This window comes from Lagopus leucura, unplaced genomic scaffold (genome assembly GCF_019238085.1).
Source record: "Lagopus leucura isolate 7727_CA_CO unplaced genomic scaffold, USGS_WTPT01 Super-Scaffold_100002, whole genome shotgun sequence".
Taxonomy (NCBI): Eukaryota; Metazoa; Chordata; class Aves; order Galliformes; family Phasianidae; genus Lagopus; species Lagopus leucura.
In genome coordinates, this window is record NW_024962263.1 from 42,119,094 (window position 1) to 42,146,641 (window position 27,548).

The window sequence follows — 27,548 nt, forward strand, 5'->3', positions numbered from 1 at the left end:
TCATCAGTGGGCAACCACTCATGTGGAACAGCTGCTTTCAACTCTTTATAGATTAGCTAATAGAAAAATTGGAGAGCAGTGTAACATTTTACTTGCTTGGCTTACCTTACACAGGTACTTAAAGTTCATTGGTTTTTGCTTTGTTTTGTTTTTCCTAAAGAAGCATAAAACAGCATACACAGTCTCTATTTTCTACTCTCCTCCACATCTGCTATTCAGCTTACGAATTTGGCACAGCATGGAAATCCAAGTGTGTGGTTGTCATATAACAGAACCTACACCTGGGATTATCAGCGAGTCAGGTGGAAGAGACTTGCCAGGTGAATGATTAGCAAGGCTGAAGTTTCTCAATTTCCCAGTTTCTCAGCACAGCACTGGAAATTGGGCAATTTCTACTCCAGTGGAACATCTTGCTCTCAATTCAACATCTTGCAAGCACAGAACAAGAAAATTATCTACAGAAAGCTGAGGAGCACTAGGCCCCTAAATCCTGGCCTGCTGTGTCCTGTCATCCAGTGCATGTCTGGAAGAGGAAAAGAGAAGGGAGTAGATGGAAAAGGACAGAGGTGATGTCTTGCCACATCCTCTGACATGAAGCTGAGAGACAGCTCTTATATCCTCACCACAGCTCATGCTCTAGCGGGCCACAAAATAGTCTGGATCCACTAGGAATGGTTGAAGAAACTTCAGAAAATGTAATAACCTAATTATTACAGATGGTTAAAAAAATTATTCACAAAATCTACTTACAAAAGTTATTCAAATGTGTACTTTCCACACAAACATAAACTTTTCAATAAATTGAAGCCTACTGCCATTATTAAAGCATTATAAGAAACTGTGGAAAACCCCAACAAGCACCTCCCCAGAGATGTTATTTTTGAGAAGGCATATGCAACCTTATGGTATTTAATATACCAATTATTTTTGGTAGTTTTCTTGAATTCAGGAACTTCAGGCAGGGCAAGGATCCTGCTAGCTTCCATAAACCGTCAACACAATTGCTGATGTCTGTTTCTCTGCCTTGGAATTTATAGTTTATCCAACAGAATTTAAGACCTATATAGGAAACATTGACTTCAATTTGTTATGGCCTTCACTTGTCAGCATACTGCATGTAACCTTAAAGCACCAGGTAAAACCAGAGAGCTACAAGAAATAGTTGCAGTAAATTAAACGTATCCGTAATCACAAAACCAAGTCAAACTTAATCATGCATTGGTGCCAAAGAAGCAGGATAATTAATCATAAGAACTGTTTGCATTCTCTTAACACCGTAAGGCGAGAATTATTTCCTCTTAAAAAATAAACATGGGTGACACATAGCTTATTAAAAAGAAAAAAAGAACACCTATAGGATGCCCAAAGAATGTACTGCCATGCCTTAAAATTTACTCAAGTTATTACCTGACAATTACTTTAGATTACTGCCAGCTCCTACAATTTCAATTTGCAGATAAACTGACTGCTCTGACATGGTATACATCGAAAACAAAACTTGGAAAGAAGCATCCAAAACAACTGTTGCAAAATTACTGTTTTTAATGATTTTGCCACTGTATTATCATTCAAGCAAAAATGGTAGGAAGTAGCAGGATGCAAGAAGAATAGGCTGTGTATGTTTTTGGAGAATTAAGATTATTTAAAGTCATATATATTTTAAAATTCTTAAAACAATGACTGATTAGTCCTAATTATCAGAGCTGCTAAGCAGTCACAGATCATTGCTTTAAAGAGTGCTTCTGCAGTACTCAGACTTCAGACTCGTGCTTATGTTGTATCTACACGATAGCTTTTTCCTTTTTCTATCTGCAACATCAGGAAGCTCTGCATGGGCTATGTCCTCCTGCCAAGAAATCTGTAAATAACTCTCTAGGAAAGAACTTGCCATCACACATAGATTAATTCTAGCACCTACACTAGCTCAGCTGATTTTAAATGCTCCGCATTGGAAGCTCCGCATTCCAGCTGCAGTGCACACCTACCCCTCATGTAGGGCTTCTATAGCCAGAATTTAACAGGATCCTCACAAGTTACCACACAACTGAAGAACTGAACAAATATTTTAAGATTGAGAATAATAGAATCATAGCATTGCTCAGGTTGGAAAAGACCTTCAAGATCATCAACTCCTACTGTAACCACACAATGCTACCCTAAATTTAGGTACCTCAATTTAGTTCTTGCTGTCCTTTTACTTACCTGACAAAGGCTATATGATGCTGTTAAAGGGAAGCAAAGTGAAAAGACTAGGCAATGCCACAAGGCAAGATATTCTCTGTCTTGTTCTGGAAGAGCTAAGCACATGAAGACAGGAGACCAAGGAAAAGTGTGCTGCACTCCCACTCCCTGCTAGCAGTTTCCTGTCATAAACCTATTAGAACCTCCCATTGCCTGCTACAAATCCTTACCACCACAGCCTAATCTCTTTCACCTTCCATTTATTCCCAAGCATACCAATCTCACCTGATTTCAAGTATCTTAACTGCTGTTCTAAAACAGCAGACATCTTAATCAAATGGATGTGCTACACATCATATCCACTCACATCTCAATAATTTTGACCGAAAAACAGAGAAGCCTTAGCTTGTTTCATAGAGATGCATCATTTTGTTCAAATAATGAAGTTCCATGAACACTAAAGAGAACTCAGCTTGGCTTCAAAGAAGATTTGAGGCTTTTTGACCCCTGCTGGAATTCACATATGAAACAGATCATTATGGGTGCCTTCAAAATTCAAGAAGGAGTTTCATAATAGAAAGCCTTTATTATAATTATTACAACACACCTGCAAAGTATACGTATATTAGTATAAATAAAGATAATGACTGACTTCTCTTAAATGTTACAAACTCACAAAGTGCAATGTGTCTAATGATATATTAGAACTCTAGCAATCCTACAGAAATCACCAGTATGACATTCCTTACCAGAGCTCAAAGGAAAAAAAAAGATTTTTTTTTTCCAATAGTCTTTCTGTGAAAAAATATATTTCCAAGGAAAAAGTAGTGTTTGAAATAGAGAGAGACTAAAAAACATAATTTGTTTACTTTCCACAAGAAGAAATATAGCTCAGGAGAGCATGCCTTTCCTCTCTTCAGCAAATGAGAATAGTCACTTAACTGATATAAGCCCGAGTATAAATTAATGGTAGTCAAAGTAATAAATTCAAGCATAAGAAGAGTTCAATTCACAGGCAATGAGAAAATAAAAATGAAGAGAGTTAAACACAAAATATATAGGAAAGAAAAACCGAACTAAACCTACAAAGCCCTTCCAAAACCAGTTATTTCAGCAACTGCTAAGTGCAATAAAGAGCATTTCTTCAGAATCAGTCTTATTTACCATTTCACAAACAAATACAGAAATGTTTCTACTTTAACTGCATCCATACAGCCAGTTTCTCTTTCTTTTTTTTGTGATTCAGCCCTCCTCTCTGACTCACTGCATAGCATCTTCAGGAAGCTGCACAGCTATGACAGTGGGTACCTTTATGGGAGAGTGCATGAACCATATTTCTTTTTCTATATTAACATATCCCTTTAAGCATACTGTATGATAAACAACAAGTGCTTTCTCCATGCAAATTGTGAACAGCTATTTCAGAATACCTAAAAATAACATATTAATACCAAATGAACATTTCTTTACTGAATATATTAGAAGACACATCCACAATTTAAAAAAAAAATATCATATTCAGTAGCATTCACAAAAATGATTTTTAAACTCAAATGCAAAACTTGGAAGTTTCACAAATGAAAGAGACCATTTATGTGGTCAATTATCTATTGCTTTAACAATAAAAAGCTTCAATCTCAGCTCTTTTCAGATAAATGCCGAAATTAACTGAATTGCAAATCAATAATCTTTATGTGAGAGTCCTCACAAATACATCATATCTTCATGAAAATAAACAAAAACCAACAGGTAATTGTAATCTACTAGACTCAATGCAGAAAATAGTTTCATGATTTTCAATGAAACATGATAGCATTGTATATTAAAGACCATCAAAACAAACCATCAGAGCAACTTTGTAGTTGCTCTGATGGTAGTAGGGTCTTTCTGGTTTTTGTTCTTTGTGCTACAGTTTCCTATTAAATTCAGTTCACCAGGATAAATACAGTTCTTTTTACTTTGCTCAATAGTTCTGTCGTGCCATGTGAAAGACTGAGGCTTCAATGCACATTAAGCCTGCTGGCTCCTTCTGCCTCTGGGACCTGGAAAACTGCATGAACAGGACATTTCTTTTGAAAGAGAAAACTGCCTTAATCATTTAATCCTAGGCCTGTTTGGAGTACAAAGGCTGCATCCCTAAGGCAGACCTACCTAACAGCACAGAAGAATTTTGACTGCAAAAAAATGGACCGCAAAATGCTGAGATCCAAAAATGAACATAACAGATTCCCCCGGTTGCTGAGAAACCTCTGTTTTCAAATGTTCAGAGAATGCTTCACCAAAACAAAAACCAACCAAACAAAGCCAAACAAAAATGAAACAAGAATGCCATTTATGCAAAACAATGAATATGATTAATTGGTGAGTCACTGGTAAGAATACATTTTCTATTAAGCAATATGTAATTTAGCATACAGGTATTCTGAAAAAAACTTAATTTAATCTTGGGATATAAACAGCTTGAAAATTCATTCTTCTAGTACCACTATATTAAATTCATCCAGAGACAGCAAAAAACACCCTAAAAATGCACATTATTTTTTCTTTCTAGGTAAGCTAGAGTGAAAAGAAATAGGCTGATGGTTATTTAAATTAGACTTACAGTCTCATTTAGGCAATGAACTGACACTAAGTCTTCTAAATGAACAGCAATTTAGTAGCAACAAGATATATATTAAAGCTTTCAGAAATAGTTTTAAAAAAATGCAGCAGTAATTCAAAGGGATTGAAGTTCTGGGATCTTATATCCATCACTACCACTGCATTAATCATTCTCAAAGAGTGTTTCAACAATTTTGCCAGAACAGACTTAAAAGGAAGCATCGGTCAGTTACCCTCTGTTCATACAGGTAGATTAAGCAGTTTTTCATACATTTATTAAAAGAAAGGGTTTGCATTATCCACTTTCAAATATGCACATTTATAAAATCCTGATTAGAGTTATGCCGGTGGGATCTCAAATAACATCAGCAGTGCCAGAAGTAATTTGGTTTAAAACATGTATTAAATCTAAATCAAATAGCAATTAATACCTCAACAAAATTGCTTCACAGAGTTCATATTTTTCATTCTAATAATTTTGATAGTTGACTTTACCTATGAATTTCCAGAATTGCTTTCATAACCAAGACAACTGCTTGTCAGTCTAGATTATAACCAGTGCAGATCCTGTGATTATCCAGCATTTATACTATCTGTATAAGTTAACAAGTGTATTTCATTCAAGTAATGAGGCCATGCTGGAAAAAAGATGATTATTGCCCTGTTTGGAATTGCAATACTGTGAGCCAGAACTGTGCTCTGTATGAGTAACTCATGGGCATTCAAGCAAAATGCTATTGTTCTGCCGTTCAGGAAAGATTTCAGGATTCAATATTTTTATGTTTGATTACTTATCCGTTTCTTCAAATGACATAGCTCCACATAAATCTCTATTTCTTATGACTAAACCTAAATGACTGTTGTAGCTACAAGGTAAAATTGTAAAATATACTGAAGCTACACATCAAGTAGACACATTATTAAATATCAAGCAGCACTATCTATTTGAAGATACAATTAAACATGCAGAAAGTAAACAAAGACATTATTCTATTTTCTGGAGCCACTAAACTCACTGTAATTTACCCAAGGCAGATACTCAGTACTTACATAATGATTTCTTCTGTTTCGTTCTGACAGAAGCAGATCTCTTATTACTACACAGAGGTTTTCAAAAGAAAAAAAAAAAGAAAAAAACACCAACAAAACTGCTAATTTTATATTTTTTACATGAAATGCAAGACTGATTGAGAAATGTTAGTATACTCTAACAATTTTCCAGTGCTCACAAACATGTAAAAACCTCAAACCTTCTTTCCATTCATCTTTAATGGCACAAAACAGAATCCAAAATCATTTGTACAGAATTATGTTCTCAGAAACATCTGGAGAAAACAGCGCACTAGAAAATCTCTCTCTAAAGGATAAGTTTGTTTCATAAAGAAATTATGGCAACTATCCAAGCATATGCTAAGCATTTTGCTGAACCCATAGTTCTATTTATTAGATCATTTAATCTCACTCTGTATCTTAATTCTTTGAAACACTAAACAGTAAGTACTCATCATGCTTTTACCTGTATTATAAAGCTACAAGAGCTAGGATGAACACCTTGCTTTAAAAAAAAAAATAATAAATGAAGACTATATAAGTGATTTTCAATACTTTGGCTTAGAATTCTGCAGATGCCAGGCACAGGCATATGGAGGGTCTGGGAAAGAGGAGAGCAATGAGGAGAAAGTGAGAAAGGAAAGATCATTAGCATAATTTTCATTTCTACATATGATGGAGAGTGATGTAGGCATTTGTCTGCCTTTTCTCTCAGTTGTATAACAGAACAGGTTAAAAAAAAAAAAAACCACAGAAACAACAATTATCTTTATGAAAAGTGTTGCCTTGTTTGGAAAGGAAAAAGGCATGTAAAGAAAGTCTATCATCCAAGTTTGGGAGACAACTTCAAGTTAAAATCTTTGAAAGTTTTAAACAGCCAGAATAACAGTCAAAACTCATTGATGAGTCCTACAAATTAGCCAAGGAGAACATGCATTTCATGACAAGAAGCTACACCCTGCTCAGGTGGAAGAGCTGCCTTTTTGGAGTGTGAGGAGGTAAGAGATGCACATCAGTGGGCAAAGTATACCTCTCAACGGTGAGGACAGTCATAGCGGTAATAATAATGACCAATGCACACATTGCTTTATGCAGAAGAGCAACTCACATAGAGGGGACTGGTTGGAGGTGTTTAATTACTAAGTCAGTCCCATAGTTCAACAACCACCCCCCTAACAGACATTCTCCAATGCTCTGTTTCCCTTCCTATCGTCTTTCCTTTGGGTTTAATTTAATTTAGTCTTTACTTCAGTTCTCTTTGCCTCAAACGAGCTTAAACTGCCCTTGGTCTTAAAAAAGAAGCCTCCATATAGCTCCAATTTGAACACTATGCCTCCCAGCAGGAAGTCTGTACATTTTAACTGCAGTATTCATTGTAAAGGTCACTGCTTCTTTCTCCCAAAGGTCCAAGAGCATAGCACAGAAAGCTGATTGAATTTAGTTCATCAGTTGCCTGACTTGTACATGTCCCTAAGCGATTCTGCTGCTGCTGAACAGCACTTCAGATCAAGACAGTCTTCAGGGTCCAGCAACAGGCATTCCTAACACTGCTGAGATGCAAGTTGAATGTTACCTGCCCCAAGTGGCACAGGTCAGCTGTTTCATTATCTCAGGTCTGCCAATCATCATTTACTATATTATTTTACACTCCAGAAAAACTAGAACATTAATGCATCACAGCAAGGCTCTTGAAAAAGAGAACACTATTTTGGTCCCTTCATTTCCAATTCAGACAAGAATATCAATGTTTGAGTGCTGAAGTTAATCCCAAAGTAACTTTTCTTATATTTTACTTTACCAAATGAAAATATGTGCACGACGGATTGAGATAGAGAAGAGGGAAGGACTTGTGCATCCCTTCTAGTTTGCATATGTCCATCGATCTCTTTTGGTCACAGGAGATTACTAAACAGAGGATTACAGGCTTGGATAATTTTTTTTCTTGGTGATAAAAAGGCTATTTTCAAGACAGAAAAAAAAGAAAAAACCAACTTATGTTACAAGTCTTCAGATTCCTTACTCCATATATAAGCAGCAAACATTTAATACACTTTTTCCCTTTATCCCTGATCTTCCCATTTCTAAGCCATCCTTAACTGTGCCCATATGTTTCTCATATGGGGGAGCCCAGAACTGTACCCAGTGTTCTAGATGGTCTTTCCCGAGCTGAGCAGATGAGGGGGATCATCTCCCTTGAACTGCAGGCAACTCTCCAGGGGCATCATCTCCCTTAAACTGCAGGCAACTCTCCCCCTGTACAGACCAGAAGGTTGTTGTTCTTTTTGTTGCAAAAGGCTCATGGCTAGTTCATAACTAACTTGTCCACCGGGACTGCCAGATTCTTCCCTGCAGAGTTGCTTTCCACTCTGTCAAGCTCCAACATGGTACATGGGGTTAGTCCTTTCCTGGCACAGGACTGCATTTCCCTTCATCAGTTTCTCAAGGTTTCTCTTTGCACATTTCTCCAGTGGGTCAAGGTCCCTCTGAATGTGGCAGCACAACCCTCTGGTGTATCTGTCACTCCTCCAAGTTCGTATTATCTGCAAATCTGCTGAGGGTGCACTCTACTATCATACAGAACAGTGATAAAGAGGTTAAACAATACCTGCCGCAGCATCAATCCCTAGGGTATGCTACAAGTGACTTGTCTCTATAGTGCATTATATCTATTAAAAAGGACAACCAGTACCCATAATAAACAACCTTAATTGCTAACATGCATACAAGATTTTGATTAGCCAAACATAAATATGGCTTAGTTAGTTAGGAAATTGGTAAAAATGATTAGGCTATCAGTATGCATGTTAAGCCCCTAGTTTCTCTTTTATCCTCAAGGAATTACAATCTCTTGACACAATCCAGTTACATTTGAAGGAATATTTAACTTCTTACCATATCTATAAAAATAAACATCACAGTTCTGCAAGGTTACCCACAGCAGAAACTCAAACTCAAGTATATTACAGACATCAGACAATGCATACTTAAGGCAGATAAAGCAAGAAAAGTTTTCATAAAAGTACACAGCTTATTAGACATAAAACATCACAAGCCTCATATTCTGTCATTTACAGAACTTTTTGTGTCATATATACTAAGATTACAACACAATTAATGAAAAGTAAATAAATTAGAAGTGATTAATGGTAACTAATAGAAAAAGATACTGGGAGCAAGAAAGCCACTGTACTCAAAAGGGGAACACAAAGAAATTTAACAGAAACTGGAAACGATATTAAATGGTTACCGGAATCTAAAAAAAGTTTGGCTTTCTTTTATGTAGTAAAGCCCTCTTCTCTCCTTCCTACAGGGCACTAATTTTCACTATAACAGTAAAGTAATCTTTGTGGATAACAGGAAAAAACAAACCAGCATGCACATACATCAGGATACATGACAAAATCTTTAGCTTCTACAGGTTGCTGAAACTCTTCTCAAATCAATGGACTTATGAATATTTGCTATGCACAAAGTAGTTTATCAGTCTTAGGAGAGGAAGTTGGAAAAGAGACTTCCTGCACTCCCATAGTACACAAAAGCACCTAGAGATTAGAATCAAACTCTTCATCTAATTTCTGAACATCTTCTATTTGCTCAATTTGGGTTACAAGTTCCATCTTTTCGCATAAATAAGTTGTTAGTAAGTGTAGATTATTTATTTTTAATAGGTAAAATTCTGCTTCATACTAGCACTTCTTAGTACTAGGAAAAGGTTTGAAATGTTTTTTCCCAAGTGTTTCCACATTTACTCGTGAAAATGACAATTAACGAAAACCTCGGAAAGTTCATGCTCTAACAGGAAATTCTTATAAAACTCAAGGACATGGATTCAACTCTTGGGATATTTTATGAGACTTACATAACCAAGCAGAGGCTGTTGTACAGATGCCCATAATACTTTGAATATTCTACATCATTTTCATATTTTGCCAGGAGTTGGTTCTTGCATTGATTCTACATCTTCACAAGGCTGTTTTTGATACCACCCAGATGTGTGCATGTATGTGTATGTATTTTTAAGGAAATAATTTGTTTTCTATAACTTTTTCTCATTCAGAATTTCTATTTCCTGTTGGATAAATAATGCATTCAGATTTTGCAGTTTTTTACAAAGAGAAATACAATTTTTCATCCTCGTCATACCTTCAGAAGATTATCTGAAATAAATGATAAATTGAAAGACAGCTTTCAGTAGAAAGAAGAAATATCAAATCCCGTATTAACAGGTAATAAACTGTACACATAACAGAAGACTTGCCACAGTGGTCACACTGTTCTTTCTTTCTTGGCTGCAAAGACAGTAGCTTCTGTTCTGTACATATAAACCATAGGTTTGAAAGATTTGATCTTCTCCTCTTCAATCAGAGAACATCCATTAGCATCTTGCTTTTGTTAAGTCTGATGCTGTTACTTTTCACAGTTGTGACATACCTACTAAAAGATCCTATTGTTATTTCAAAAAACTTTTACCCTTAGGTCCACATATCTGCAGTACATGTATCTTAATAATATTTTTAAGTAATTATTTGAATTTCAACCATTTTTAGAAGGAGATCAGGAAAACACATGGAAATGATTAATCTCTTTCACCAAATATAGCTTTCCAATGCATTTTTGAGGAACATTCACCCAAGAAAGGCTGTCTACATTAAGTCAAGGTACAGCTGTCTGAAAAGTGTAATTGCCACATGTTTAGTGATCTTGTAACTAACCTTTATGAATTAATACCAAAGAATTTCATGATACCTGGCTGTTACACGAACTGCAGTTCCCCTGAAATGGCACTCTATATTGCTTTGGGAGCCAGCAGCACACAGAAGCAACTGAATGAACCATCTGTAAATTAGGACAAAAGGCAGACAGAGAAGTGTGCAGAATAAAGAGAGGAAGTCAGGTCTGAGAAGCTGAGGAACAATTTACAAACAAGACAATTTAAGAACCTGTGTGATTTAATGAATGTGCCTCTGTCAAAGATGCCATTCAAGTCATTTAAAACTTTTCCCAGGATTCTTCTAACTGTACACTGATATTTCAGATGCCTGATTTAAGTCTTGGAGGTCAACTCCCAGAAGTGCTGATCACATGCTATTGCAGCTAGCACCAGTAAACACTGAGCATGGAAGATGCTATGTATTGCCTCACGTGCAGAAGATCAGGTACAGATAACTCAGACTCTGTTTCCAGAAGTAAGAGGTAAGTTTTGATTTCCCAGTGCCTATGATTCTCAACTACAAAATGAAGATCCTATTATTCCATCTCAAGTATCTTAATATTGTGTTGTTCTAAGATTAGTGGTAAAAATTCCATGAGAACTTGAACAAGACTTTTTAGAATAGATTTGTACAGTATTTAGTATGCAAAGTGAAGCATATGCCAGTAGGAAGCAAACCAAATATTAAGGAACTATTTATACTGTCCACTATAATAAACGAGATGGGAGTTCTATAGAAAAAAAACCATTAGTATGTAGACTAAAAAATAAATGCTCAAGATATTCAAACTTCTAAGGCTGCTGAGGCACAATTTTTCCCACATATAGACCTGAAAATAATTTTGATATTCAATCAGTTTTCATTTTATAATCATTTCAATTTCAGCTACCATTGAGTATAATATTTTGTGTATGTAAATATGCAATATGTGCAAGTTCACACTTCATTCACCTGCAAAGAAGAAAATCTTTATGTGTATAACTTGGGCTGGCAGTGAAAGATATTTACCAGTTTTTAAGTAAACCCACAATTTTTTGAAACTTCGTTCTTATTTTTAAGCTACTATTTAAATTTGTGGCTCAAAGGATTCCAGTAAAAGTAAGAAAATAAATATTGTTCTTTTTTCATTGCGCTAGGCTACCCTCCAGAAGAAGGCTATTTCCAAAACAGCACAGATTATGCAGTGTTTTTTCTTCTGCCAGTTTACTAAACTCTAACTCACAATTTTCCAAGGACAATGCCTCAGCTTCGTGTGTTCTGCATGCTTTTTTTTTTTTTTTTTCTTCTTCAAATTCTAACTTCCACCTACAAACATATCTTTTTTCCTTTCCTGAGGTGTATTTCCATTGCTTTGGATTCCCATCTTGCTTAGTGCCCAGTACTGTATCTTAATGCTAATGTCAACTTACAAACTTTGAAGTTTCTAATAGGAATTAATTTAAGTTAAAAAAAAAAAAAAAAAAGTTTCAGCAGTTGCTATAGTCCTTTCAGCAAGACAGCATATGAAATTTTTGCTCACTCAGTGAGTCACTGCATACTGACAATAACCTGTGTTATCCACAGATGTGATAAAGGAAACGTAAGTAGATGGGACACATCTGTTCATTCTAAACATTGCTTCGTTAGTGTCATAACATTTATTTTTTATGAATGTTTATGTTTAGAATGTAAGCTAATGAGGACATGAATTCATAAATATACAATCTAGCCAAGAATCTTATTAACTGGACATTAGTTACAACAACAAAAACAAACTTGTATGATTCTGTCATGTTCTTAAGTCCTTTTCTTCAACTTGAAATGGTATCACTGACAGTAACCACAACTAGTAGTCAAATTATCTAATGAGCCTGAAGTCATAACTCATGCACTATGGTCCACAGCTGCCCAGTAATACCAGGAAAATTACGGGTTTTTTGCAAAGTGTTGCACAGTGGAATAGGCAAACAAACATCTGTCTTCTCTTTCCTGAAACAGTAAACACCAATCAGAAGATAAAGACACATATTCCATGTCTCAGGGACCAAATGTGGGCAGAAAACCTGTGGTAACCTGTCACCATTTCAATTGCAAAATCTTCTATAATACTCCAAACTTCAGTGTTCCATAGAGAATAACAGTAGGAAAGGCTTGAAAAGGAAGAGAAGAAAAAAAAAAAAAAGGTGTGTGTGGGAATAATAAAACATGAATGACTTGCTTCAATGCCTTAGCATTATTAAACTAAGAACATCTATGTTGTTTGCAACAACTACTCAGCAAAGATAAGGAGACAAACCAAGTTACATTCTTTTTTTTTTTTTTCTTTTCTTTTTAGAAGAACTTCTATCTCTAACAATCTATCAGAGTGTAAAGAGAAAATTATTTGTTCGCCAGAAAAACATTTCCTGCTACACTTAATGTCTACAGGCTGGGGGCTACTACAATAAAAGAAACAAAGTACAAAAAGGAAAACCTGACAGCACTGAAAACAATCAGAAACGCCACTGAATGCAGTAGGCTTGTGATTCTACAAACAGTTTACCTGTCCTTCAGATTAGCAATGTGAATCTGGAAAAAAATGACAGATACTGGAAAATTATTGGGAGCAAATTATCTCATGATATTTTGGCATTGCCATGTCCGAATAAAATAGCAATAGTGCACGATTTGCATGGGAGAAATGATGAGAAACCGCTAACAAAAATGAAGGGTTCCTTTTGACATCACACAGTTGTTTTTATTTATCTATTGTGGTTTTCCCTGAAGGGTTTTTGAATTTACAAAAACAAACAACAAACGTATGGTGAAAAGGGCTTCATATTACCAGTGAACAGATCAGAGAGGTTGCACAAACTATTTGCAGTACCACTAAAATCTGAGTACAGGACCAATAGTTCAGTAGAACAGCACTCATTTTATTCTGGCACTGGTGTACATAAGAACCTTTGTTTTTAAGATATTTTTAACCGAATATTGGTTCTCCTATTAAGAGTGATCAGAAGATTTTTAATGTCTATTTAACTAGTCATTTGACACAGAAGAATCTATGTTTTCTGGCAGCTTTAATAGATAGCTTGACTGTACTTTTGGTCCCATGGCAGTGACATGAGGTGTCATGAGCAAGTTTATTCAAAATTCCTCAGTATCACATCATGAAAACACATGTTTTTAAATGACAGATGAAGAACTCCAGGTCTGGGGATCTTTTACACTAAAACACAGCCAGTTCCACTTGGAAGTGTATCTCATAGCCTTGACTTGCAGTATTCCACACGTTGAGCTGTCTGACCACTCTAAGCAGACATCTGTGGAAACTGGCAAACAAGTACGAAAATAAATCTACGTAAGCCAGGAGTTTCTGACAACTTTTAAACTGTTCTCACACAAGGGTACACCTGGAATCTGCACAATCTTGGATAAGTTACTAGAGGGAGCTACAACTACACGGGCAGGCTAAATAAACACTAAATAAACACCAAAGGAATATGAAATTATTTGAAAACTAGTTGGCTGATTGTCACTACTTTCTCATCCCTCACACGGAGAAAACATTATTCTTGTAACCATGCATAAGCAAGGACTCATTTAATTAAGCTCAGCAAAGATATCCTGGAATCACTATCATTGTTTAGAAGAATGATTTTATACTAAATAAAATCTAAAAGGAAATTGAGTTTCTGAAATAAAGAAATGGCATTCCAGCCTTACAAAGAATTTATGTACCAACTAAACTCCATGCAAAAAAAGAAAAACCTGAAGAGAAAATGACACTTCTATGAAACTTAGGGAAAAACTGAAAGGAATTTGGATTTTCTTATAATAAATCCTACCTTCAATTTTACAAAATAACATTATGAAAAAGTTCAAAGGCTCTGGAAAGGTTATAACTGACAAAATAACAACCTATTATTTTCTCATACGTGCTAAACTCTTTTCCTGACTGGAAAATCATGCTTTCAAAAGAGCTCAGTGGTTTAGGGAAGACAGGAGTCTAATTTAACAATTCAACACTATAATATGGTCTTTAAAGGGCTGGAAGGTTAGAGAAACGTCAGTCATATCAACAAAGCGATTGAAAATACCCATGCAAAACCAAATAAAAACACAGATTTCCAATGCCTTTTTATTGGGCTATTTCTGTATAGACTTAGCATACGTAGACAAACATGTAAGTTCACTTTCAAGTGGATCTATACTTATCTGTGTGCTAGTTTTCCTGAAACTACCAAGCTTTTTAAACTGCCCACATATTTGAATCATTTCCAAACTGCTTGATCAAATTTTGTACTAAGTGCAGGGTGAAAGACAAACTGTACTGAAAATCTGAAATTGAATAAATTCAATTAAAAAAACTGAGAGGTTCACAGCGATGTCCCACCCGTTACTATTGCTTCTATTTCTGTTACCCCTCCATCACCACATACTGCAGTTCCTGTCCTTCTTACAGACAATATCTCAGTTCTACATGTTTTTTCACACACAGAAAGTATAGGGAACTGAAGATTGGTATATCCCTAATGCTAAATCTAAACAAAAACTACTGTTTGCAGTAAAGAACAGACAACTCTGGAATGGCAGCAGCAAGACAACAATTAGATTTGCACTCCATTACCAAGAGAGATTCTGGAAGATGGATCTTTCTGACACAAGGATAAGGACAGCCTTTAAATTAAGATCTGTTACTTATCTAGAAGTTACATTACTGAATAAGAAAAAAATTAGACCCAGTGAATACAGGTAAGATTCTTTGGCACTGTAAAACAGAAGGTCAGATTTGACTGCCATATTGGTCTTCTCAAAATTTGAAAAGAAAGTTAAGTTTTAGTGGAAAATACTATACTAACAGATATAGAGACAAGCCAACAATGTCACGTGTAATATTACAGTTGGGCAGAGTAGACATTAGGAGAAAGTGACATGGCCTTCCCTGGAGATAGTGCATTTATTCATGATCTCCACAGGTAACAAAACCAGCACCAGTTTCTAGAAGACAATACCTAATACATATTAGTTCAAAGGCATTACGCAATTTAAGTTAATCAAATAGATGGCTCTATCATTTTTCCATACATTTTACAGTTCTCACAGAAAGGAGAACCCCCATTCCTCCAGATCTTACAGCATTAGGAAGTAAATAAATTACCTGTAACCAAAGTCTGTCACTTGTAGTGAATTTACCATTGGCAGTGCATTGAAAAGTAGCAAATTGTCCTGCATTGACTTCCACACTCTGAAGACGCAAGAAATGGGGAGTTTTTGCTGTTGGAAGAAGAAAAAGGATTCAAATTAAGCAACACAAATACAATGATTATAATTAATACATGGAATACTGTTCCACTTCAAAAGGCTTAAATCACTGAAGATACATTATATTTTAGGTTGTTTTAATTTTATTCTTTTATTCCTCTGTCTCTGAGAAAAAGCATAAATGATGGGTGCTATTTAATTAATCCTGCTATAAATTATCTTAGCTCAGCATCCCTTTTGCAATTAACAATCTGTATTAAGGAAATTGTATTGAAAATAAATTGATACTCAGAATAAAAAATTATTAGCTAGACTACTGACTAGACACAACAGCAAGAAGTTGAGAGATGTTGTCAGGGAAACAGGTCTTCCTCTTAACCAGGTACAGTTAGAGGAGATGCTTTAGAATTGTAGCATGAAACAGCTCAAATGCTAACGTAATGCTTCTCGCTACCTACAGCTGCATTCCTTCCATAAAATTAAGTGTTGAACAAAAACAGAACACAAGGCATTCTCCACACTGATGCTTATTTTCAATTTAGAAAGAGAAAATGCTCCTAAGCAAAAATGAAAACAATACAGCAGCATTTAACCTAACTAATAATAGATATTCAAATGAGACCCATCTCAACTGCAGAAGGAAAGAGAGCATGTATATTTCCGTTTTACTAGAGAGAACAAAAAACGTGACAGAAGAAGATAGAAATTTGATATAGAAACTCACCCTTGAGAACACATTGTTGCCCAGCAATTCAAATCCTACTGCAGTCAAGGAGAATTTTTGTACTGTCTATACTAGCAGATAAGCCAGGCTCTGAACATTGCTTTCAGTCATGGAACAGCTAATATTAGAATAAACTACAAAACTAAGCATATGCTTTCTAGCAGAGCATCACAACTGTTTAAAATGCTGATGACATTCTCTTAGAAGAGCTTATCACTGGGGCAAACTACAGATTATAACAGAAAATAATCAGCAACCAGATTTGAAGAAAACAAATTTTTTTACAGCCAGCATAAGGCAGTATAAGAAGCCAAAGATGGAAGAAAACAGCTCTAGTTAATATCTAATTGCAGGAGGAAATGTTTTCATGACAGCTGTCCTTTTGGCAAATTTACTAGATGTAGCATTTGTCTTTATTTGAACATTTCCCAATGGAATCAGGGCAGACAGCCTCTATCTTCTTCACCTATGAAATTATTACTGGTTGTCTATTCAGTAAAATTCTCAGGAAGTTTCTCTTATTTTTTTAATATCAAATTTTACCCTTTTACCATACTTGTTTTTTTTCCCTCGATCTTCCCAAACACTGCTAAGGTAGCCTCTCTGAACTACAATGCATAGCCTAAGTAGAAAGGGACTTTAGGATTTTTAAATACACACACACAAACCAACCAATTGCCAAAGACGTCTTTCAGTTCTACACACAATCTTAATTTTCACTTGGCCTTTGTCCACGCTACCCAGACAACTGCCTCAAATGTATGTCATGGTTTCATGGTATTTTTCCTATTTCAATTTTTGTTAAAAGTTAATCATTTAGAAAGTACTTTTTCTAGGAATGTACAGGAAGAAAAGTCATTATGAGTCTTGCAAGGCATTATATACAAAATAGTTTATTTCCAATTCTCCTTTTTTCTATTTTCTTGTAGACAGTGATGTTTTAATTTCTAACATTTTAGTTACTTTATTGAAAAAGTGTTTCATTACAGTTTCTAAATATCAACACTTTAGAATTAGAACTCTACACATTATGAGATATAACTCAGTACTTGCAGCTTTTGAGAATGAATGCACAGATCAAACTTCTCAAAAACTCTAAGAAAAATCACTATGCTGATAAAGTGCTCCTTCATACTTCACTAGTCAAACCTAAGATATGAATTCAGAACGCAGAAGTGCAAATACTGCCTAACAACGAGAGCCTGCTGTGTTTATTAGAACTAAGTGATTCAGAAATAATAGCTGCTGATTCTGCATAACTGTCTCCGTATTTGAAGAAATGTCTGTGTCTTTTTGCCACTAACACTAAAACGATATTTATGAGGTGTTCTAGCATTAACCAATGAGCCACTTTTTATTTTAAACTGCAGCTCATACTTACAAATCACAAAGAATGCATACAAGTACAATATGTCATAAGAAGCGGATGAACAATTACACAGCATTTGGTATCACAGAATCACAGAATTGTAGGGGTTGGAAGGGACCTCCAGAGATCATCGAGTCCAACCCCCCTGCCAAAGCAGGTATCTTTTTCCTCACTCAGTCATTTGGTCAGTGAGACTACAACCTACAATTCATTGTATGACTTTAATATGTGTTACTTAACAAATAGCAGATATGTGAAATGATAGTTTCCGTAAGCAATTTGGTTAAAGACACCTGGATTACTATATCCAACTTTTAATTCATGAGGTTGATTTTAATATCGCTCTTAAAATAACTTAGGGAGCTAAGTATTGTATGTTCTTAGTAATCACAGAATTGTAGGGGTTGGAAAGGACCTCTGGAGATCATCTTGCCCAATCCCCCTGCAAAGCAGGCTCCTTACAGTAGGTTACATAGGAAAGCTTCCAGGTGGATTTGAATATCTCCAGAGAAGGAAACTCCAGAACAACTCTGGCAAGCCTGTTCCAGCGTTCTTTCACCCTTAAGATGAGGGTAAGGATTTTTTTTCCCACGTTTATATGGAACTTTTTATGCTCAAGTTTGTGCCCGTTTACCCTCTGTTCTGTCACTGGCTACCACTCAAAAGATACTGGCTCCATCCATTTGACTTTTGTCCTTTAAATATTTATATGCAGTCTCCACCAGCCTGAACAGTCCCAGGTCTCTCAGCTTTTCCTCATAAGATAAATGCTTCAGGCTCCTAACCATCTTTGCAGCTCCCCACTGGACACTCTCTAGAAGTTCCCTGTCTTTCTTTAGCTGAGGAGCCCAGAACTGGACAGAGTACTCCATATCAGGCCTCACCAGGGCAGAGCAGAGTGGGAGGATCATCTCCTTGGACTTGCTGGCCATGTTTTTTTTTTTTTAATGTAACCCAGGATACCATTGGCTTTCTTGGCCACAAGGGCACACTGCTGGCTCATGGCCAACCTGTTATCCATCAGGACATTCAGGTATTTTTTTGCAGAACTCCCTTCTAGCAGGTCAGTGCCTTGTCACAATGGGATAAAGAAACATATTAGAAAATAAAGCAGTAAAAAAACTTCAAAAATTTAGTCATGAATGTGAACTTTCTAACTGGGAATTTACCCTGAGCAATCTTGTTTGGTAAAGCCACAGCCCTCAACCAGCTGAGTTTTCTACCTTCTAAGAACTAGAAAAGTAGTCATGTCATCAGTTCAGTTCTTGCATTGTCCACCTCCCTCATTAATGCCTCAGCTTGTAGCTGCATTTAATTTTTGATGTTGATAGAAAGACATATAACATGTCCTGATGATTTTTGTTCTGAAAGAATTGTTTGATGATGCAAGTTCATGCTGTGCAAAAATGGTATATAAAATACATCTCCTAAGCTGGTAAGGTGCAGTGATCAAATGCTAGCAACATTTCGTATATACTTAGCATATTTTTGCAGTAGTGACATTGTTTTCTGACATTTTCTGTATCTTTTCCTTAACATTTACTGAGGGACAGTAGCACATACATTTTAGAAGACTTTAAAATAGTGTGTGGATACTTACTACATGGATGTCCTAAAACTTTCACTTCATCAATGGCCACATATCCAGGGTGACCTGAAGTTACCACTTCAAAAACAACCTGAGAAGTAAAAAAGAGAATTTCTGTTAGCAGCTTTATAAAAGAGGAAATATAAAAATACTTTGTTATGGAAAAATATGTCAACTCTTTCAACATTTGAGAGCTCTTTGTAAATGAAGAACAATAAGAAAAGCTTCAAAATGAGTTATAAAAAAGAGCCAGAACATAAATCGTATTTTTCATGTTTATACTGTTTCAGAAATTCACTAGAGTGATTATACAAGGCTGATAATGAGAAATACTCCCCCAGTATTTGGCTGCCACAATAGTTACCTAATAATCTTCTTCAGTATTAAAATCAATAATTTATTTTTAATTATTTTATTTGAATGGAACACAGACCTACTTTTACTAAATAAATGACCACTCTTCAGTGTACAGTGTTCTACATAGTATCAGATACAAACAAATCCATTTTTAAGAATGTATTCTCTGTGCTCTTAGTCTTCCAACAAATCCTTTGAATTAAAGAAAAGCAGATCCATATGCCATTGTTTGTTTAATGGCTATAAATAGGTCACATAATAAATGGAGTGCTCTTGTTATTTGAATTAAGCACATTCAGAAGTAAACATCTCCAAACTTTGGCAACCTTACTTTTAATAGCCCAAGAATGTTTATGTGAAATAGAAGAAAATATGCCAGTAACATTAGCAGGTACATTTCCAAAGCAATGGAAAAGAAGCTCATGCTCAAAGTCAGCCTGTGAAGAAGTTGAAATTTAGAAGCAACTTTTCATATATATGCTACATTTGATCTTGCAATAGATGCAGATGGACACTGCATACTGTACCCTTAGCATCAATTATTTTGGCAGAAAGAGAATTATACCAAACACAAGCATGTTGTAAGGATAACATACAGCCCCCTAATATTAAACCAAAGTTTTCCATTGCCGAATGAACACTGGTAGAAGACCAATATTGATTTTGACACAGACTTGGAGATACGCAAATTCTTTTCCAGATCTCACTATTTTTCATCTTTCTCATTTCTTCATCATCACTGGCCAACAACCCTACTCTTTTGTCTCAAATATCACAGTATTCTTCCTAAATTCTGTCCATTTCTCCTCAACATCAGTGGAGTAAAATTGCCATACATATAGTTTTAAGTCCACACAACTGACAAGAAAAATACCTATTTTTCATTCTATTTCTGTCTCCTGTCCACAAAAGAATTTCAACCTGCAGGGCTAACATTGCCCCAGGTGAACATGACAACAAGAGAAAAACATGAGATGGCCATGAAGAAAGTTCAAAATCCACCAACCAATTTTTGTGGAAACAAGTTCTACAAGACAAAGACTGCTCAATCACAAACCTCAGCTTGTGGACTTTCAAATAGCTGAAGGCGCTCTGATGGCACTCATAGTTGATACTGCCCATCCACAGCAACTGAGTGGTCAGGTTATGTATGTGGCTCCTTGTGCTCAGCTGAACCTCTAGACCAAGACCGCTCAAAATTTCAAAGCATCTCTTTTCTACAAAAAACATTTTTTGGTGGAACTGATCTTAGGAACTACCCTGAGATACATAGCTCTTAAAAGAATAATTTCCTTTCAAAAAACTGAAAGAGGTTTACAAATCATGGTCTCTACTTAGTAGCATTTAAATGGAAATAATTATATAATTATATATATATATAATTATATATAATATAAAATCTTAGCAGCATTTAAATGGAAATAGAAACTGGTAACTTGCACAAAGAAACCTCGAGTCTCAATAGCAGAGAAAGACTGAAAAAAGGAAATTGAAAAAGGAGGAGACTGCTCCATTTCTTGGGGTTCTACCAAGACTACTTACAACAGAGCAGGTCTGAAAGACTGTAGGGCATGAAAATGATTGCACAGTGCTGAAAACGTGCAGTAAAGACGGGGATGTTACAACACGGCAGTGAAGAACAGAGAGTAGACAGTTTGGTCTCAGAAATGGTGGAAAGGTTCCTGGGGAAATATGATGCCAGTAAGAAAGCCACTGAGCAAAATGAATCCAAGGTGGAGGTAAAGAAAAGCCTGAAAAATCCAATTTCTCTGATTTCTCTCCTGTATTCTCTAGCTGCTTTGAGTTTCAACTGTTAAGAAGAAAAAAACAAAAACTGTAAGTCTTATTTTTATTGAAATTGATCTCACAAGTTTCTTTAAAGTTTCTTTAAGGCAACTCGCTGTAAGGAGATCTGCACAAAGCCATCATGATTCCAACACGCACAGAGAATGTTCTTGTCAGGCTCTTCATTTTCAGATACACTAAAATGTAGAAAAGTACTGGAGATATCTGCATATGCACAACTTTAAAGAAGTCAGCCAATCATTAAGTTTTCTGCTAAAATTATTATTGCCATATAACAGAGATTTAACTAATGTCAGAAAATAGTTGTATAAGAGAGTCTTTTACAAGGAGTGGTCTGACTTTCAATAAAAACAAATATCTAATTAGAAAATCTCAAAATAATTTTTGTAATCCAAAACTGGGGAGCTTAGCTACAGATTTTCTGACAGGTTTCAAGTAGTTCCTTATCACAATATACTCACAGACAAGTATAGACTGACCATAAGCCAGTTCTATCAGTTTACTGGCAGAAACTACAACCTCGAAATAACTAAATTGGATATACTTATGGAAACAGAGAAAGATTCAATGAGTGATCTAAAATATTTTGCAATATCTCTAGACAATATACCAAAAATGCCATCATCACAAATAAGCCAAGCAATGTATCAAGAAACTGCCAGCTAGATGTGTTATTAAATTACAAATGTTGTCACTTAGGAGAGCAAGTTCCAAAGAAAAGTTACGCAAGTTGAAATATAGTCAGTTTAATCACGCATCCATTACATGCAATAGTCAAGCTGGTATCAACTTACCTGACCATGTATTTTAGTCTTTTTTGACAGAAAAGTCACATTTATTAGTAAATAGAAAGGGACACTATAGCCAGCAGTGATACACTATAGCCAGCAGTGATACACTATAGCCAAACAGACATCACTGATGTGCCTTTCCCTTCATATATTCAAGAACATGACACACACTAAAAGTACAGTAATAGAATTTACTCTGTTCACAGTCTGAGAAATACTATCAAATTCTGTATCCAAATCCAGTACAGTTCTATTAATATAAATAAAGATTATAGATCACAGTATTTGCTCAAGTGAGCATATTCCCTCGTACATTAAAAAAATTCATTTGATTCTACAGATGCCATGGGCCTGCAAATCCCTGTAAGCATACTGCACACTGCATGGGACTGTTCAGGACTGGACCTAGAAACATTTCTGCTAACTTGTTTTTCTTCTAAAAAGCTGACAGGGCTGTCAGGATTTAATGATCTTAGAGGTCTTTTGCAACCTAAATGATTCTATGACAATTCACAGATGTGGATCAGTTTCCCTAATTATTTCTCTTAGAAATAAAACCCCACATCTTGTTTCACACCAAGCTTTCTCCAACATTTCACACTTGAAAAGCTGTGTGTTTTGTGGAATTTCACATTTCTACTTCAGAAGCCAAACTTTGCATTTCCTCCCAGCTGCCATAACACCTGTGGGCAATATGACAGACTCCAGTCAAAACAAAGGCAACATCCAAGCAACAGCAGGCAGGGCAGTCCTTTGATTTGTTAGTCTTATTATTCCATCACCTTATCAGGCAGGAAACAACTGGTTAAAACAGTAAATTCAACTGCTCAGGAAGAGCTGGGCTGATGCTGGCCAGGGAGCTGCCTGGCCTCCTGGGTCTGCCAAGCAGGAAGCAGGAAAGTGGCCTAACGCTGCATGTCCCAGAGCCTCCCTGCTTCACTGAAGGGCAAAATTAGCTTCTCATTCCTGCCGCTTCCCCTTTCTGTGCATGAACAAAAGAAGGGGGGCTGCTCACCAACGTAAATGCTTACTGCTTAACATGTGCAGCTCACGATAACTTCTCTGCTCCCCTGAACAATAGGAATAAATAGTTTTTGTTGCCACACAACCTCGCTCTGTAAATTCCTGCCTTTGTTGTTGCAAAATCACAATGCTTTTAGTTGAAAGGTGGGTTGTACCTCTACTTCACATGACTTAAAAATAGCAGTCTGCAAAAAACAAGACGGAAAAAGGAGTATTGAGAAAGCTCCTTAACATTAGACTGCTTTTTTTGCTCCCCATAAACTGGGCCAAGATTCCTCCAGCATGCATCCCACCCTGCCAACAGCATTTGTTGCCTTCTCTTCAGTGTCTGCTGCATTTTACTCCAAATTGCTCCTTTCCTTGGTCAAATCAGACACCAGTGGTTACACAAAGGTAAGTTGAGCACTTCTCCCCTTTGGGGCCTGTCCTAGGACTGCCCCTGTTCTTATTGTGTCTTCAAAGCCACAGTAAGGGACATTTCTCACTTCATCCTTCAGAGAAGCCACAAAAACCTACCAGAGCGTATTTACTTGGGCTCTTAGCAGCACTGCCACACCTAGAACATGGTTAGGCCTCATAGATTAGGAATTTATTGCATGCTATGTGCGTCTCCATCTATCATTCCTACACAACTACTGCCCAACACTCAAATGAGCACTTCAGTACATTAAACAACACCTAGGTTGTGCTGCCAACCTGAGAATCCAAAGAAAACTTTTCAAAGTGAACAGCACTGAAAACTGAGCTCCAAACTATCAGACTTACTACATCATGCTCTTCTTGCTTTGTTTTTAAACCAGATGTGGTTGAACAGTTCCCTTGGTTTAGGAACAAGGGATGGGAGAAAACACTAGACTTTTGTTTAAAAGTAAACAAGAATGCATCTGCTTACTCTTGGACATTTATATATTGATGTTTTTTTTTAATTTAGATGCGTTGCCTACCCTCACACATCTTTCTCAAAATAAATGCATTCCGAAATCACACAACTCGGTGAAAAAGATTTTGGAACACTCAAAGCCATTCAAGAGGCAATATGTATTTCCAACTTTGAGTTCAAAGTGCAGTTCAGTAACTATAAGCATGCAGTTTAATGTAGAGCATGCAATATATGAGAATTTGAGCACTATATTGAGCACAACCCTCACTGTTCAAAGATTTCCACTCATTGTCCTAGCTGGTGACTGAAGTACACTGCATGAACCAAACTTCAAGTACAGCCTGTATAAAACAGGTTCTGAAGGAAATGAAAGTTTAAGTAGATTTGAAAAAGCAAATTGGATTTACTGCTTCTTATTCCCTAAACTCCCAATTTACAGGGAGAAGTATCAGACTGGTAAAGGGTAAATCTCATCTTAACGTGAAGTGATACCCTCTATTGTGTCTTCACTGAGAAAAAAAATCAGGAATTAATACCAGGTGCTTGCCCATTTACTCATGCTAGTTTCAGAGGAAATTATATTTAAAGAAGGTGCACAAACAGACAGAGTAGCATACTCCAGTACAAATTATTTTTAATCCTTTCAATTCCAATTTTGGATTTAAACAACTGCAGTACTTGTCGGGTTTTTTTTTTTGTTTGCTTGTTTTTGTGTTTTTTTTTTTTAAATCAAGATTTGTTTCAGCTCAGTGCTGCCATGACTGACTTCAAGCAAATTACAAAGGAAATAATTCAAGATATAAAAAGTGACAAGGGGATAGTATGTAACTTGCAACAGTGCTGTGCTAAATTGCTTGCTTGCAGGGTTAGAAATTGGAAACAAAAGCTTTTCATCAGACTCTACTCAGTAGCAGCATTTTGCATACTGTAAAGTTTTAAAACTGGAAACATTTCAGAAATGTAAAATAGATTTCAAATACTCAAACTTGTCTGAGAACCATTAAGTACTCTGGGAAAATAAGAGAACACAACCCTGAAATCAGCATTTTTTCCTTCTACTACAGAATCCAAACCATGGAAAAAAAAATAAAAATAAAAACGTTAAAAGAGACAAAAACAATAACATCGTCTCCCCTGCTCACTAGAGGAGCAGCCTTTTCAGCATTCACTTTTATCTCAAAGCATCAATTTTGAAGCCTCTCAACCTACTGAGGCTGGGTTCCAAGATCCTAAAAACAAGCTCACCACTTCTCACTGACATCTACATAGCACATAACATTTTTTTTTTAATTTTTTTTTTTGTCTGTGTACATTTTGTTCAAGTACATAGGAGGGAGAAAGTAATCATGCAGAGCCTTGTTTTGTTTGCAGGCCATCTCCCATGGCATGATAAACTCCTTCTATAACACACAAAAGATAATGCAGAAATACCTAAGTTACTTTGAACTCTGTAACTCAGGGACCAGGAGCCACAGCAGAAAAGAACAAGCTGGGCTGATTATCTCTGACCCTCAAAAGGTGTTTGGCACCATGAACCTGTGTTACTGCAACTATACTGTAATCAATAGCTGGAATGAAGTGCAGACATACCCTAAAGTCAAAGACAGGTGTTAAACAGTAGCACTTGGAAGACCATTAATTATGGAATTAAATGTGTCTTAATCAACAGAATACTTCACAATTTAAGTTCAAATATGCAGTAATTAGACTACAATTAGTGTTGTTACATGCAGGTTATCATGGTGATTTATATACGTGGCACAGCTTTCATATGGGGTAAAACCTACACAAATAATTACCTAATAAAAAGAAAAGTGTATGCTGAGAGAAATTAATTATTTTGTTCAGAAACTGTACTTCCAAAGAGTCAATTCTAAATGGAAACTCAACATGAAAGTTATTAGGCAGCTTGGATAACTGGTGCTACAATAATAAAACACTTAACTATTAAATCTTTTGAATGCTTTGCGTGTGTGTTAATATGTGGTTTAAGCAAATAAATCTTTAGACATTGGATTAAAATTCACTCCACACTACAGAATTTAATTTCTACTCAGATACCATTAGTGGGAGTTATTTTGCCTACATTCTTCACGAATCAGTAGCAAAACAGACTAACACCACTGTTTTTATGCATCCTGGGTTATATAAATATTACAACTGTGGAATGTTATCATACAATTTGTCTGTAGTACATCTTGGCTTCATCTGCAGCTAGAAACCTTGTAGGATATCCTATTAATGGAATGGAATTATAGTGCATTCACAGGGGATGCAGATGCCCACATGAATATGCAACTTAAGATACAAAAAAGCAAATCAGAGCACTGTGTTGCTTTCTCCCTTCATCTGCTAAAGCAGAGCCTTTTCCTGGACACTACTTTCAGGAAACTACCAGCCTTCATGTGTGAAAAGTTAAAAAGGCCCCTATCATTCCTTAAACAATATTATCAGAAGACTTTTAGGAAAGAAGTATTTTTGGAAATACTACTTTTCTGAAAGAGTGGTCAGACACTGGAATGGGTTGCCCAGGGAGGAGGTGGAGTCATCGACCCTGGAGGTGTTCAAGGAACGTTTGGATTTTGTGTTGAGGAACATGGTCTAGTGAGTACTATTGGTGATAGGTAGATGGTTGGATTGGATGATCTTGAAGGTCTTTTGGTCTTTTCCAACCTTGGTGATTCTGTGATTCTGTCACCCAGCCACTGATAAATCCTGATAAAAAGTTCTGGAGCTTTCGGATTTTATGTGAAAAAGACATGAGTCTGTGACAAAAAAGCTAAGGATTTTTTTAATCAAAAGAGCAGGAGCTCAAGAAACTGAGCTGTTGCAGGACACCTCTCAGGTGGGTCCTCTGCTTCCTCCCACCGCATGTTAAGCAGTCTGAGCTCTCATCTAACTTCAATGCACATTCTCACAAGATCCACATATAGCTTCTCTCCACCTCCCAGCTGCTTGCAGCTAACCTCTTGCCTATCCCCAGAATAGACTCCACGAAGAGGAAAGAGCCTGCAAACAGATTAAAATAGCACAAAAGAGCCAGTGCAGGACTCTGCACCTGGGACGAGGCAACCCAAGATATATGTACAGACTGGGGATGAGAGGCTAGAGAGCTGTCCTTTGGAAAGGGATGTGAGGGTTATGGCTGACAGCAAGTTAAACATGTGTCAGCAGTGTGCCCTGGCAGCCAGAAGGGTCGCTGCCACTGACGGGAAAGGAGGGGTTGTCCTGCTCTTCTCT

General features: G+C 36.3%; 1 protein-coding gene across 9 annotated transcripts in view; it reads right to left on the reverse strand.

The window, feature by feature from the left end:
* The window catches only part of PTPRM (protein tyrosine phosphatase receptor type M), a 450,209-nt gene that overhangs the window by 279,047 nt on the left and 143,614 nt on the right, over nt 1-27,548 (reverse strand). For all 9 annotated transcript variants that reach the window (XM_042870343.1, XM_042870338.1, XM_042870337.1 and 6 more), the window contains exons 4-5: nt 19,464-19,542; nt 15,667-15,782 (exon numbers count right to left, since the gene is read on the reverse strand). In XM_042870343.1, coding sequence (XP_042726277.1) covers nt 15,667-15,782; nt 19,464-19,542 — 195 coding nt within the window. The remainder of the gene's footprint in view (nt 1-15,666; nt 15,783-19,463; nt 19,543-27,548) is intronic.